Source organism: Puma concolor, chromosome E1 (genome assembly GCF_028749965.1).
Source record: "Puma concolor isolate L17-30 chromosome E1, mPumCon1.1.hap2, whole genome shotgun sequence".
Lineage (NCBI taxonomy): Eukaryota > Metazoa > Chordata > Mammalia > Carnivora > Felidae > Puma > Puma concolor.
The window spans coordinates 23,627,774-23,643,227 of record NC_141680.1 but is presented as its reverse complement, the minus strand read 5'-3'; the positions used below and the strand labels follow the sequence as shown (position 1 = coordinate 23,643,227).

General features: G+C 37.8%; 1 protein-coding gene across 4 annotated transcripts in view; it reads right to left on the bottom strand.

The window, feature by feature from the left end:
- Positions 1 to 15,454, bottom strand: part of AP2B1 (adaptor related protein complex 2 subunit beta 1) — a 129,562-nt gene that overhangs the window by 61,460 nt on the left and 52,648 nt on the right. For all 4 annotated transcript variants that reach the window (XM_025918282.2, XM_086686663.1, XM_086686662.1 and 1 more), the window contains one exon: positions 9,184 to 9,443. In XM_025918282.2, coding sequence (XP_025774067.1) covers positions 9,184 to 9,443 — 260 coding nt within the window. The remainder of the gene's footprint in view (positions 1 to 9,183; positions 9,444 to 15,454) is intronic.

The window sequence follows — 15,454 nt, the reverse complement described above, 5'->3', positions numbered from 1 at the left end:
GTACCTACGTTTAGATCAGTTTCCTAAAGGAATAAAGAGAAGCACAAACAGAGAAGGTTCAGAATGAGTCTTGCAACACCATCAAGATTAATAATCAGAGAAAAGAATGAACACAGAATGGCAAAGATAAAATACAGAAAACCAATCTAAGAAAGATGACTTAGGAGCAAAAAGTGTCAAGGAAGCCAAGATAAAAAGTATCTAGACTGGGGGAAGAGAGGCAAAAATAGCCAAAAATTAATAAGGAAGTCAAAAAGGGAAGCGATTTCATATGCACCTGCCAAGAAATATATGAAATCTCTATAAAATATATTTCTGAACATGAAATTCTATCATCTTATGACATGTGCCATTTAAGAAGTGTTCTGTCATATTATCAGTACCTCTAAATAGAAGGCAGAATAGGTAACAATGCACATAAATTCCTTCCATGAGAAGGTAAAGTGCATTAGATGAAAAGAAGTAAACACTCCTATGGTTTCTACAAGAAAATGGTAAATCATTATGCATTCTAAATGACAAACACAAGAAAATAAACGTGAAAATGTTTCCCATCATGAACTCCTGGGAAATAACTGCTTAACTGTCACCAAAGCAATATTTTTTAAGGTAAGATTTTTCTAAATTAGACTACTATTTACCATCTCACATCTCTCCCACAGCCCTGAGAAGCCAAGTTTAATAAGCAATACCCAACTCAAAAGCACTTTTCCCTTTTCCAAGTGGTTTTAAAAGATTTAGTTTAGTAACCATTTTTAGATCTCTAGAAGAGGCAGGATAAGGTTTTACAGTGTAGCTGTATTTCATGTCAGAGGCATATCACTTCTTAACTGCGTGATGCAGAAGAGAGCTAGGTAATGTCAGTACTATTATGGATATGCCATTTGCAGCAATATATCATCCCTATTTAAAAAAATGTTTTTAATGTTTATTTATTTTTGAAAGAGAGAGAGACAGGTGAAGTGTGAGTGAGGGAGGGGGAGTGGCAGAGAGAGGGAGAAATGGGACTTGAAGCAGGCTCCAGGCCCTGAGCTGTCAGCACAGAGCCCGATGCAGGGCTCAAACTCAAGAACCGTGAGATCATGACCTGAGCCAAAGTCAGACGCTCAACCAACTAAACCACCCAGGCGCCCTATTATCATCCCTATTTATTTCAAAAGGGATTTTTATGCATTTGTGTTTCCTTTAAAAAAAAAACAATACAAGCACAAATGGACAAAAAAAATTACCTAAAAAGCAACCACATAAGGAATTGTGAAGGTAACAAATTAAAGACTGTTAATCAGATAAAGACCTTATGTAAGAGATTGTGTTCCTTTTTATGGTTTAAATATTGGTTCTTGTGTTCTAGAAAGGGTTGTTTTTATTTCTTGATTTGTTTCACTTTCCCCATCCAAGGGTCAAAAGTTATCAGGAGAGGGGCCCCTGGGTGGCTCAGTCGGTTAAGCGTCCGACTTTGGCTCAGGTCATGATCTCACAGTTCATGAGTTCATGAGGTAGAGCCCCGCATCAGGTTCTGTGCTGACAGCTCAGAGCTGGAGACTGCTTCAGATTCTGTGTCTCCTTCTCTCTCTGCTCCTCCCCTGCTCATGCTGTCTCTTTCCTTCAAAAATAAATAAAAACATTAAAAAAAAATTTTTTTTAAGTTATCAGGAGACAGGTAATTTAAATGGCATATAAATATAGTTATAGAGGCAAGTTAAAAACAAAATCCCTATTTATTACCCAAAATTAAAGAACAGACTAGGAGACGGATGAGATGGATGAACTTAAAAGTCAAATGATCACATCTAGAGAAGGTTAAATATATTTGCCTACAGACAAAACACCCTACTGTTACAAGGCCTAATCCTTAGGAAGCTACAGCTCCTCTGGGTGAAAATCATAGCACGTGCCCTAAAACCAAAGAGTCAACTCAAGTAAAGACTAATGAATATTAATTAAAGATTTGCTTGGATGTTGACCTTTCCTTTTTGTTTATCTGTGCGCACAGTCTGTTTAAACAGAGCTGAAAATGTTGACTACGCTAATTTGTAAAACAATAAATCCTACACTCTGGCTACTCTGAACCACTTAAACAACAATATGTATTAGAAAATGGTACAAGACACACATTAATCACTTTAGTCAATCTGGGATCAAACTTAGGCTTAAGGTTTATTATGATTAAGGAAGGAAAGAGATTCTGAAAAAATTCCAAGATACCCATTCTAAGAGTTTATTAAATTTATTAAATTAAAATTAAAATTTTGAGATCAGTAAAAAGCAAGAAAGAGTTCCATGCTACCAGAGAACCTGTTCATAATAGAATTCCCTTGATATTATGATCAATTTGGCAAAAAAGAGTACAGGTAACTGAGAAACTGTCTACACTGAATCTAGGCTATTATTATTCTTTTAATTCAAGCATAATTAACATACAGTGTTGTATTAGTTTTAGGTGTACAATATAATGATTCAACAACTCTATACATTAATCCATTGCTCATCAAGTATATTTTTATTTTGCCCATCCCCCCACCCACCACCCCTCTGGCAATCACCAGATTATTCTCTATATTTAAGAGTCTGTTCTGGGCACCTGAGTGGCTCAGTTGGTTAAGAATCGGACTTTGGCTCAGGTCATGGTCTCATGGTTTGTGGGTTCAAGCCCCGTGTTGGGCTCTGTGCTGACAACTCAGAGCCTGGAGCCTGCTTCAGATTCTGTGTCTCCCTCTCTCTCTGCCTCTCCCCTGCTCATGCTCTCTTTCTCAGTCTCCCAAAAATAAATAAATGTTAAAAAAAAAAAAAAAAAAAAAGAGTCTGTTCCTTGTTTCTTTTTGGTTTGTTCATTTGTTTGGCTCCTTAAATTCCATATATGAGTGAAATCATTGGTATTTGTCTTTCTCTGAGTGATTTATTTTACTTAGCATTATACCTTCTAGGTCCATCCATATTGTTGCAAATTGCAAGATTTCATTCTTTTTTATGGCTGAATATTATTCCATAGTGTATATATACCACATCTTCTTTATCCATTCATCTATAGATGGACACTTAGGTTGCTTCCATATCATGGCTATTGTAAATAATGCTGCAATAAACATAGGGGTGCATGTGTCTTTTCGAATTACTGTTTTCGTTTTCTTTCGGTAAATACCCAATAGGGAATTAATGGATCATATGGTAATTCTATTAACTTTCTGGGGAGCCTCCACACTGTTTTCCACAGTGGCTGCACCAGTGTGCATCCCCACCAACAATGCACAAGATTTCCTTTTTCTCCACATCCTACCAACACTTGTTATTTCTTACACGTTTTTGATTTTAGCCATTCTGAAAGGTATATAGTAATATCTCATTGTAGTTTTATTTTTTTTTTAAATATTATTTTGAGAGAGAGAGAGAGAGAGAGAGAGACAGAAAGACAGAGAGAATCACAAGTAGGCTCCATGCTGTTAGCATGGAGCTCAATGTGGGGCTCAATCTCACAAACTGTGAGATAACGACCTGAGCCGAAATCAAGAGCAGGAAGTTTAACTGACTGAGCCACCCGGGTGCCCCTCTCTCACTGTGGTTTTAATTCACATTTCTCTAATTAGTGAAGTTGAGCATCTTTTCATGTGTTTGTTGGCCATCCTTTCTTTGTAGAAATGTCTATTTAAGTCCTGTGTCCATTTTTAAATTGGATTGTGTTTTTTGCTGTTGAGTTGTGTAAGTTCTTTATATACTTTGGATATTAACCCCTTATTGGATATATCATTTGCAAATATCTTCTCGCATTTAGTAGGTTCCCTTTTTGTTTTGTTGATGGTTTCCTTTGCTGTCCGGAAGACTTTTATTTTGGTGTAGTCCCCATGGTTTAATTTTGCTTTTGTTTCCCTCACCTGAGGAGACAGATCTAGAAAAATGTTTCCTTCGGTCACAGAAATTACTGCCTATGTTTTCTTCTAGGAATTTTATGGTTTCAGGTCTCATATTTAGGTCTTTAATCCGTTTTGGGTTTATTTTTGTATAAGAAAGAGGTCGTTTCATTCTTTTGCATGTAGCTATACAGTTTTCCAACACAAAACCATGGGTTTATTCCTGGACCATCTAATCAGTTCCATTGATCTATGTGCCTATTTTTGTGCCAGTGCCACACTATCTAATTACTACAGCTGTGTAGTATATTTGGAAATATGGGATTGTGTACCTCCAACTTTGTTCTTATTTTTCAAGACTGCTTTGGCTATTCAGGGTCTTTGGTGGTTCCATACATATTTTAGGATTGTTTGTTCTAGTTCTGTGAAAAATGCAGTTGGTATTCTGATAGGGATTACTTTAAATCTGTAGATTGCTTTGGGTGGTATGGACATTTTAATAATATGGGTTCTTCCAATCCAAAGGCATGGAATATCTTCCCATGTTTTTGCTGTCCTTAATTTCTTTCATCAGCATTTTATAGTTTCCAGAGTACAGGTATTTCACCTCCTTGGTTAAGTTTATGCCTAGGTATATTATGGTGTGGTACAATTGTAAATGATATTGTCTTAATTTAACTTTCTGCCACTTACTTATTAGTGTATAGAAACAAAACAGATTTCTATATATTAATTTTATATCCTACAATTTTACTGAGTCCATTTATTCTGGTAGTTTTTTGGTGGAGTCTTTAGTGTTTTCTATATATAGTATGTCAGTTGCAAACACTCAAAGTTTTACTTCTTCCTAACTTGGATGCCTTTCATTTCTTTTTCTTGTCTGACTGCTGTACCCAGGAAAGTGGAGAGAATGGATATCCTTGTCTTGTTCCTAATCTTAGAGGAAAAGCTTTGTTTTTCACCACTGAGTATGATGTTAGCCACAGGTTTTTCATATACGGCCTTTATGTTGAAGTATGTTCCCTCTAAACCTACTTTGTTGAGAGTTTTTATCAGGAATGGATATTGTATCTTGTCAAATGCTTCTTCTGTATCTACTGAGGTGATCATATGGTTTTTATCCTTTTTCTTGTTAATGTGATGCATTATGTTAATTCATTTGTATTCAGTATTCACAAATACTGAACTATCCTTGCATCCCTGGAAAAATTCCCGCTTGATCAAGATGAATCATTTTTTAATGTATTGTTGGATTCAGTTTGTTAGTAGGTTGTTGAGGATGTCTACATCTATGTTCATCAGAGATACTGGCCTGTAGTTTTCTTTTTTTTTTTATTTATATATGAAATTTATTGTCAAATTGGTTTCCATACAACACCCAGTGCTCATCCCAAAAGGTGCCCTCCTCAATACCCATCACCCACCCTCTCCTCCCTCCCACCCCCCATCAACCCTTAGTTTGTTCTCAGTTCTCAACAGTCTCTTATGCTTTGGCTCTCTCCCACTCTAACCTTTTTTTTTTTTTTCCTTCCCCTCCCCCATGGGTTCCTGTTAAGTTTCTCAGGATCCACATAAGAGTGAAACCATATGGTATCTGTCTTTCTCTGTATGGCTTATTTCACTTAGCATCACACTCTCCAGTTCCATCCACGTTGCTACAAAAGGCCATATTTCATTTTTTCTCATTGCCACGTAGTATTCCATTGTGTATATAAACCACAATTTCTTTATCCATTCATCAGTTGATGGACATTTAGGCTCTTTCCATAATTTGGCTATTGTTGAGAGTGCTGCTATGAACATTGGGGTACAAGTGCCCCTATGCATCAGTACTCCTGTGTCCCTTGGATAAATTCCTAGCAGTGCTATTGCTGGGTCATAGGGTAGGTCTATTTTTAATTTTCTGAGGAACCTCCACACTGCTTTCCAGAGCGGCTGCACCAATTTGCATTCCCACCAACAGTGCAAGAGGGTTCCCGTTTCTCCACATCCTCTCCAGCATCCATAGTCTCCTGATTTGTTCATTTTGGCCACTCTGACTGGCGTGAGGTGATACCTGAGTGTGGTTTTGATTTGTATTTCCCTGATAAGGAGCGACGCTGAGCATCTTTTCATGTGCCTGTTGGCCATCCGGATGTCTTCTTTAGAGAAGTGTCTATTCATGTTTTCTGCCCATTTCTTCACTGGGTTATTTGCTTTTCGGGTGTGGAGTTTGGTGAGCTCTTTATAGATTTTGGATACTAGCCCTTTGTCCGATATGTCATTTGCAAATATCTTTTCCCATTCCGTTGGTTGCCTTTAGTTTTGTTGGTTGTTTCCTTTGCTGTGCAGAAGCTTTTTATCTTCATAAGGTCCCAGGAATTCACTTTTGCTTTTAATTCCCTTGCCTTTGGGGATGTGTCGAGTAAGAGATTGCTACGGCTGAGGTCAGAGAGGTCTTTTCCTGCTTTCTCCTCTAAGGTTTTGATGGTTTCCTGTCTCACATTCAGGTCCTTTATCCATTTTGAGTTTATTTTTGTGAATGGTGTGAGAAAGTGGTCTAGTTTCAACCTTCTGCATGTTGCTGTCCAGTTCTCCCAGCACCATTTGTTAAAGAGACTGTCTTTTTTCCATTGGATGTTCTTTCCTGCTTTGTCAAAGATGAGTTGGCCATACGTTTGTGGGTCTAGTTCTGGGGTTTCTATTCTATTCCATTGGTCTATGTGTCTGTTTTTGTGCCAATACCATGCTGTCTTGATGATGACAGCTTTGTAGTAGAGGCTAAAGTCTGGGATTGTGATGTGTAGTTTTCTTTTTTTTGCAGTGTCTTCTTCTGGTTTTGGTATCAGGGTAATGCTAGCCTTATAGAACAAATTTGGAAACTTTCCTTTTTCTTCTCTTTTTTGGAATAGTTTAAGAAGAATAAGTAGTAACTATTTGGCAGAATTCACCTGTGAATCCATCTGGTTCTGAATTTTTGTTTGTTGGGAATTTTTTGATTACTGTTTCAATTTCATTGCTAGTAAGGGGTCTGTTTAAATTTTTTATTTCTTCCTCATTCAGTTTTGGAAGGTTACAGGTTTCTAGGAACTAATACATTTCTTCTAGATTGTCTAATTTGTTGGCATATAATTTTTCATACTATTCTCTTCTAATGCTTTTTATTTCTGTGGTGTCAATTATTTCTCCTTCATTCCTGATTTGAGTCCTTTCTCTTCCTTTTCTTGATGAGTCTGACTGAAGGTTTATCGATTTTATTGATTTTTTCAAACAACCATCTCCTAGTTTCCTGGATCGATTCTTTTTTGGTTGTTGTTTTTTTTTTAAGTCTCTATTTCTTTTTGCTCTAATCTTTACTATTTCCTTCCTTCTACCAGCTTTGTGCTTTTTTTTTTTTTCCTAGCTCATTTAGGTGTAAGGTTAGGTAGAGATTTTACTTGCTTCCTGAGTTAAGTCTCAGGAAGGTATTGCTATAATTTTCCCTGTTAGAACAGCACTGCTGCATCCAACTCTGTCTAAATGCTCTAATCAAAACAACACAGGGTGACTGAAAGGACAAAAAAAGCAAGAGCCACCTATATGCTGCCCATAAGGGACTCACTTCAGACCTAAAGATGTGCAGCCTGAAAATGAAGGGATGCAAAAACATTTACCATGCAAATGGAAGCAAAAATAAAGATGGGGTAGCAATACTTACAATGGACAAAATAGACATTAAAACAAAGATCATGACAAGAGACAAAAATGGGCACTGGCTAATGATAAAGGAAACTATCCAACAAGAGGATATTACAATTGTAAATATTTATGCACCCAACGTGGCAGCACCTAAATACATAAAGCAACTATTAACACACATTAAGGAAGAAACTGACAGTAGTTCAATAACAGCAAGGAACAACACCCTGCTTACATCAGTGGATATATCATCCAGGTAGAAAATCAATCAGGAGCTTTGAATGACACATAGGACCGAATGCTTTTTTTTTTTTTTTTTTTTTTTTTTTAGTATATGAAATTTATTGTCAAATTGGTTTCTATACAACACCCAGCGCTCATCCCAAAAGATGCCCTCGTCAATACCCATTACCTCCCACCCCCCATCAACCCTCAGTTTGTTCTCAGTTTTTAAGAGTCTCTTATGCTTTGGCTCTCTCCCACTCTAACCTCTTTTTTAGACTGAATGCTTTTTAACAGATATATGCAGAACATTCCATTCAGAATATACCAAAACAGCAGAATACACATTTTTGTCAAGTGTTCTCCAGAATATATCACGTTAGGCCTAAATTCAAAAAAACTGAAATCATATGCATCTTTTCTGACCACAATGGTATGAAACTAGAAATGAATCACAAGAAAAAAAGCTGGAAAAGAACATAAATACATGGAGGCTAAATAACATGCTCCTAAACAATGAATGGGTTAACCAAGTAATCAAAAAGGAAATCAAAAACAAGGTGACAAATGAAAATGAAAACACAGTTGTTTTCATTTTGCCTACCAAAATCTTGCGGATGCAGCAAAAACTGTTCTAACAGGGAAGATTATAGCTGTATAGGCCTACCCCAAGAAGCAAGAAAAATCCCAAACCTAACCTTATACCTTAAGGAGCCAGATAAAGAACAGAGCCCAAAGCCAGTAGAAGGAAGGAATCTAGGCTGCTCTTATAAAACAATCCTGTAAATATTATTTCACTAATAGCTTTATAGCACAAAAGCAGTATCTGCTAACTTTATCCATAAGCTTCTACCAAAGTTACACTAAAGCAATAAGATAGCTAAAGGTACGTATAGTCTTTTTTTCCAAATTTTCAGCCCTGAAAAGATTTCTAGCCTCATCTGGGGACATAAACAACTTTCAAATTTATCAGTTTAGAAGGTCTTCACCAATGGGGACCCTGGGTGGTTCAGTTGGTTAAGAGCCCACCTCTTGATTTGGGCTCAGGTCATATCTCGCAGTTTTTCGTGAGTTCGGACCCCACATTGGACTCTCTGCTGACAGTGTGGAACCTGCTTGGGATTCTCTCTCTCTCTTTCTCCCTCTGTCTCTACCCTCTCCCACTCATGCTTATGTCTCCCACTCATGTCTCTCTTTCAAAATAAATAAACTAAAAAGTTAAAAAAAAAAAAAGTCTTCATCATTTTCTAAAGCTGTTATCTTACCTACTTCCCAAATTAGAACACAGAAGAGCCCTTCACCTATTATGTATGTGGTCACTGGTATTCAGATGGAGACCCCAGGGCATTATAGTAAGTTTGCAAAATGCATACCAAGTTCTTTTCTAGGCTATAACAACAGGAGGAAGAACTGTCTGTCTAAAAGAGTTACTTCTCACTCAAAACCTAGTTCACCTGCTTACCTCCCATGATGTATTGGCAAGTGTTTGCGATGGATTCCATGACTTCCTTCCACAAAAGCATTGGGAGGCTTATGGTATACCGAGGCCAAAGATCCAATGTGGCATATTAGCTCATCCAGCAGAGTTGGCTCAATAAGATCTGTCTCCTCAGAGATCAGTGGCTTCTCAGACAAGACTACTTCTTTGGCTGTGACAGGGTCCGTTGAGAGAAGGCGCCAATAAATATAGCCCCGGTCTCGAAGGTCAGGATTATCAGAATCCTAATGAAAGGCAAGGGCAAGAAGGTTTAAATGGAAGTTTTCTCCATACAGAAACCCAACCTGTTAGATTTATATTAAGGCAATGCTGTAGTGGTTTATAAAGTTGGCTGTTAAGATATTTAAACTCAACACAGTTTTAATACAGTCATAATTCTGTAATCTCTAATGTTCCAAAGAATTTAAATATAAATCGAGATGGGTTAGTTCTAAGACTAAATTTCAAGGGAAGATGGGAAATGGAAAATAAAAGTTTAATTTGATAGAAATTAACTCCTTGAGACAGCCTTGGAACATCAAAATAATTCTTTAAAAAAAAATTTTTTAATGTTTATTTTTGAGAGAGTGAGCAAGGGTACATGCGTGTGAGCAGGGGAGGGGCAGAGATAGAGGGGGAGGGAGACACAGAACCCGAAGCAGGCTCCAGGCTCTGAGCTGTCAGCACAGAGCCTGATGCAGGGCTCGAACTCACGAACCATGATATCATGACCTGAGCCAAAGTTGGGACACTTAACCGACTGAGCCACTCGGGTGCCTCCCCCAAAAATGTTTTTTAACTGCTATAAACATCAGCAGGATTATTCATGAAATAGATTTTAAAAATATTTCACCCATACCTTCTTTCTTCATTCAAATATTTATTAAGTATCTCCTATGGAGACACTGGCTAGGCCCTGGAAATAAAGAGATAAGACACATAGTGCCTGACTTTAACAAGTCCAGAATACTAATTATTACAATATAGTATGAGAGGTACTACTATCTAAAATAATAAATGACTGTTAAGGAGAGCGTGGAACTAAACATTTCCCAAAGGGGTGACCTTTTAATTTAGTGGTCTTGTTTTTTCTGTGGTAGTTTTAAAATAATTTTTATTCATACTCATGGCTAAAAAAAAATTCATCAATGCTATATCACAATTAGAAGTTTGTAACATATCGGAGTGCCTGGGTAGCTGCCAGTTGAGCGTCTGACTCTTGATTTCTGCTCAGGTCATAATCCCAGGGTCATGGGATTGAACCCCCTGTCAAGCTCCCCACGAGGTATGAAGCCTGCTTGGGATTCTCTCTCTCTCTCCCTCTGCCCCTTTCCCCTACTCATGCTTGCTCTCTCAAAAAAAAAAAAAAGTTTGTAATATAAAAATAAGTCTCTGGGGCACCTGACTGACTCAGTTGGTAGAGCACATGACTCTTGATGACGGGGTTGTGCATTCAAGCCCCACAGTAGGTGTATAAAAACAAAATCTTTAAAAAAAATAATTTTTTTGTGTGTTAAGGACAAAATCTTTAAACATATGTATATATTTTAATAAAAATAAATAAAAATTTTAAATCTCCCCCAAACATCCAACCCTTCCCCACTTTACATCCCCAGGATAGCCATTTTAACAGTGTGGTTATGTATCCTTCCAGAGAGCTCCTAAGCATACATATATCCATTTTATATAAAACCAATTTCACATTATATATACTCCTCTGCAAGGTATTTTCCACACTGGCATATACACCTGCAAACTTCCCCAGTATATACAGCACTGCAACATTATTTACTAGTGCCCTATCAATGGACATTTAGGTTGTTGCCTCTTTCTCCCTCCTTCCTGCCACTCATGCATTCATTTATGTGAACATCACAAAGTAGCGATAAATATCCTGGTATCTACCTCTCAGAGTACGTCTATATGATGGCATTCCAGCTGTTTTAGTGCCACAACAGTAAGTCGCTGTTTCAGTATCTGTATTTAAAATACACATACAAAAATATTTTCTTCAAAAGTAGGCCAATTTGAGGGCTTCCATGTGAGTTTCTAAGTAAGCAGATAAATTGGTTCATGAGTTAGCCACTTAAGGCACTTAACACCCAGCTTAATAAACACTAGCAATGACCCAGATGGTTTTGACTACATGGTTTCCTATGGTTTTTCTTAGTCATGTATTGTTTAATTTGTGCCCACAGTGGACCACTGGTTAAAAACAAGAAAGCATAAGGGTGCGCCCCTGGGTGGCTCAGCTGGTTAAGCGTCCGACTTTGGGTCAGGTCATGATCTCATGGTTCTTGAGTTTGAGCCCCACAATGGCCTCTGTGCCAATAGCTCAGAGCCTGGAGCCTGCTTCAGATTCTGTGTCTCCCTCTCTCTGCCCCTCCCCCGCCCACTCACTCTCAAACAAATAAAAATTTTAAAAAGCATAAGGAACACTGCAATACGGCAAGTTAGTTAACAGAATATCAAAATGGTAAATATAACTCAAAAGAATCTTGATCACATTCATAGGTTGTGTTACATAGCATATAAAAATGTTTGTAGTGTTTGAAATGCCTGGGTTAAAAAAGGGAAACAGTGATAATATTCAATTTACATAAGGTGTTTTGTTTTTGAGAAGTCCGGTAATTGGTTTATAAATAGGCTGAAATCTTACTTACTTTATTTGGAAACAAAGTTTGAACATCACAAAACATAAGTTGACTTTTTTTAATGTTTATTTTTAAGAGAGAGTGCCCACACGCGCATGAGCTGGGGAGGGGCAGAGAAATAGAAGATCCAAAGCAGGCTCCCCACTGACAGCAGAGAGCCTGATGTGAGGCTTGAACGCAGGAATCGAACTGTGAGATCATGACTTGAGCTGAAGTCTGACGCTTTAACTGACTGAGCCACCCAGGCACCCAAAACAAGTTGATTTTTTAAAAGGGGCGCCTGGGTGGCGCAGTCGGTTAAGCGTCCGACTTCAGCCAGGTCACGATCTCGCGGTCCGTGAGTTCGAGCCCCGCGTCGGGCTCTGGGCTGATGGCTCAGAGCCTGGAGCCTGTTTCCGATTCTGTGTCTCCCTCTCTCTCTGCCCCTCCCCCGTTCATGCTCTGTCTCTCTCTGTCCCAAAAATAAATAAACGTTGAAAAAAAAAAATTTTAAAAAAAGAATAGACTACCAGTTTTTTGACGTATCAGGTCAGGAAAGCAATCCCCACCTCAGCTTTTGTTGATACATAAAAGTTAAATCTTAATTTATATATTCAATCCCCAAAGCACACCATTTAAAATTTGTATACTAATTATGCTTTTTATTATACACAATTAAAATGAATACTGCACATCACTTGCCCAGGAAAATTCAGTCTTCTGTCTTCATAGATTAGTAATATTGTTGAGGTATTAAACTATAATACAATTTAATAATGTATGGATGAAAACTGACTACTTTTTACTTCAAATTATTTCTCTTTTCCATTATGTACATACTTAACCAAATGCAAAATTAATTAATTAATTAATTCCTGTGGGGATTCACAAAACTATGTACATCTATGATAGAAGTTTGGAGTCCCCCTATACTCCACAAATTCAAAACACGGCAATAAGGCAAAATGCTACATATAGAATCCCTGGATTAAAGGGTATATGCACCGTAAATCTTTATAGGCACACACTTTAAAAATATGGTCCTGTGAGAAATGAGTGCAAATTTTCCAAAGCCTGAAGCTAAAGAACAGGCAAGGATCTTCACTGTTCGAAAGTCGCTATTCTGAGGGCTGATTTGTTAGGCTTACTGTAAGCTGGTCAACACTGCCTCACTATTTATATGGAGGCCACAAAAAATCAGGCCCAGTCAAGACATGTGACATAAAAATCGAAACTTTTTATGATTTTAAGGTGCCATTCCATGTTTGGTGATTCGGAAAATTTGGTTTTGGATCTGCTTTTCTGTTAGTCCCCCTAGTTCCTGGCCAGGATCTGGGAAAATAGTACATTTCTTTTTTTTTTTTTTTTTCAGTCATCTTTATTGAGATAAAACTGACATATAACATTGTTTAAATTTCAGATGTACAATGTGTTGTTTGGTATGCTTATATATTGCAAAATAATTACTGGTGTAGCATTAACTAATATATTCACCATGTTACTTAATTACCATTTCTTTCTTGTAGTGAGAACATTTAGGATCTATTCTTTTAGCAACTTTCAAGTATATAACACGGTAGTAACCATAATCATTATGATGAGCATTAGATCCCTAGAACTTATCCATCTTCTAACTGGAGGCTTGTATCCTTGACCACTATCTCCCCATTCCCCATCACCCCCCAGCTCCTGGTAACCACCATCCTACTCTGTTTCTATGAATTTGGCATTTTTATGTTGCACGTAGAAGTGAAACCAACAGCATTGGCTTTCTTTACCTGACTTATCTTCCTTAGCACAGTGCCTGTAGGGTCCATCCATGTTGTTGCAAACCACAGGATTTCCTTCTTTCTCATGGCAGAGTAACATTCTATTGTGTGTGTGAGTATGTATGTGTGAATACCACATTTTTTATTAACAGGAGTGTGACTGTTTTTTTTTTTTTTTAATGTTTATTTATTTTTGAGAGACAGAGACAGAGACAAAGCATGAGTGGGGGAGGGGCAGAGAGAGAGGGAGACAAAATCTGAAGCCGGCTCCAGGCTCTGAGCTGTAAATACAGAGCCTGATACGGGACTCAGACTCATGAACCATGAGATCATGACCTGACCCAAAGTTGGATGCTTAACTGACTGAGCCACCCAGGTGCCCCAGAAAAAATAGTACATTTCTAAAAATTTAAGAGCTTCCAAAATAACTACCAGGCATGCTCGAAAACAGTAAACTGTACTATGCATCAACATTATAACATACCAGGAAAGTCACTCAGTGGCAGATTCTAGGGCCACATCACAGAAATTTTCATTATGTCAGGATCAGGCCCAGGAATTTACATTTCCAGCAAGCAGCACAGGTGATTTTGATGATGGTGTTCTCTAGCTCATAGAGAAGTCTTCATCTTAATTTTTCTTGAACATACTATACAGGGTAATTATTAAAGTCTGGACACTTCTGTGTGTATTCTTAACTGATTGCTCTATAACTACCAAAGCAGAGAAGACAAACCTTTGAAATGAAGCCTTGGATTCAAGGGTTCATTTCCTTTTCCTGTAATAATATTTCTAATTAACCACCATTTTATTTAAAGTTAGAAGCACAGAGGCACCTGGGTGGCTCAGTCGATTGAGAGGCTGACTTCAGCCGGCTTCGGATCTCATGGTTCTTGAGTTCGAGCCCCACATCGGGCTCTGTGCTAACAGCTCAGAGCCTGGAGCCTGTTTCGAATTCTGTGTCTCCCTCTCTCTGCTCCCTCCCCACTTGCACTCTGCCTCTCTCTCTCTCAAAAATTAACATAAAAAATGTTTTTATTTAATAAAAATAAAGTTAGAAGCATAAATATTTCACATTACTTCACTGAATTATCAGCACAGGTTAAAAAAAACACAAAAAAAAACCCAGTATTAATTAACTCTATTGTTGAAATGGGAAAGGAACAGTATTAAAAAGAAATTTGCTCAGGCATGTCTCGAACCAGGGATGTAGCAGAAATAGAACTCCCATCACCCAATTCAAATGAACACAACTTAGGGATGCTTGGGTGGCTCAGTTGTTTAAGCATCTGACTTCGGCTCAGATCATGATCTCACGTTTTGTGAGTTCAATCCCAGCATCAGGCTCTGCATTAGAAGTGCAGAGCCTGCCTGGGATTCTCTCTCACCCCCTCTGTCTCTGTCCCTCCCAGACTCAGGCTTTGTCCTTCTCTCAAAATAAATCAACTTAAAAAAAAATTAAAAATAAATAAACTTAATTAACACAACTTAGCAGATCACACTGCCCTCAACTGAAATTGGTACCTAATAAGTTATTAGGTTCCTAATATTGGTACCTAACAAGTTATTAGGTTCGTATTTCACAAACTTGGAGGGTAGGGGTGGGGGGCACAAAACAGAGAAAAAAACTTACAGTGGAAAAGACTTATATACCAATGTGCTCTTCTTTTATGGTAACTCCTCAGATCTCATTAACTGGACAGAAAAGGGTTGGCTAGAAAAACTGCTTAATAATTATTTACAACCAAATATGAAATAATCACCTACAATGATCTTAAAACCACTAAGTTCGCTTGCATGTACTGGCTTATGCACAATAGTGCTTCAGAGAGGGAAAGCAAGGAGTACGCAGTC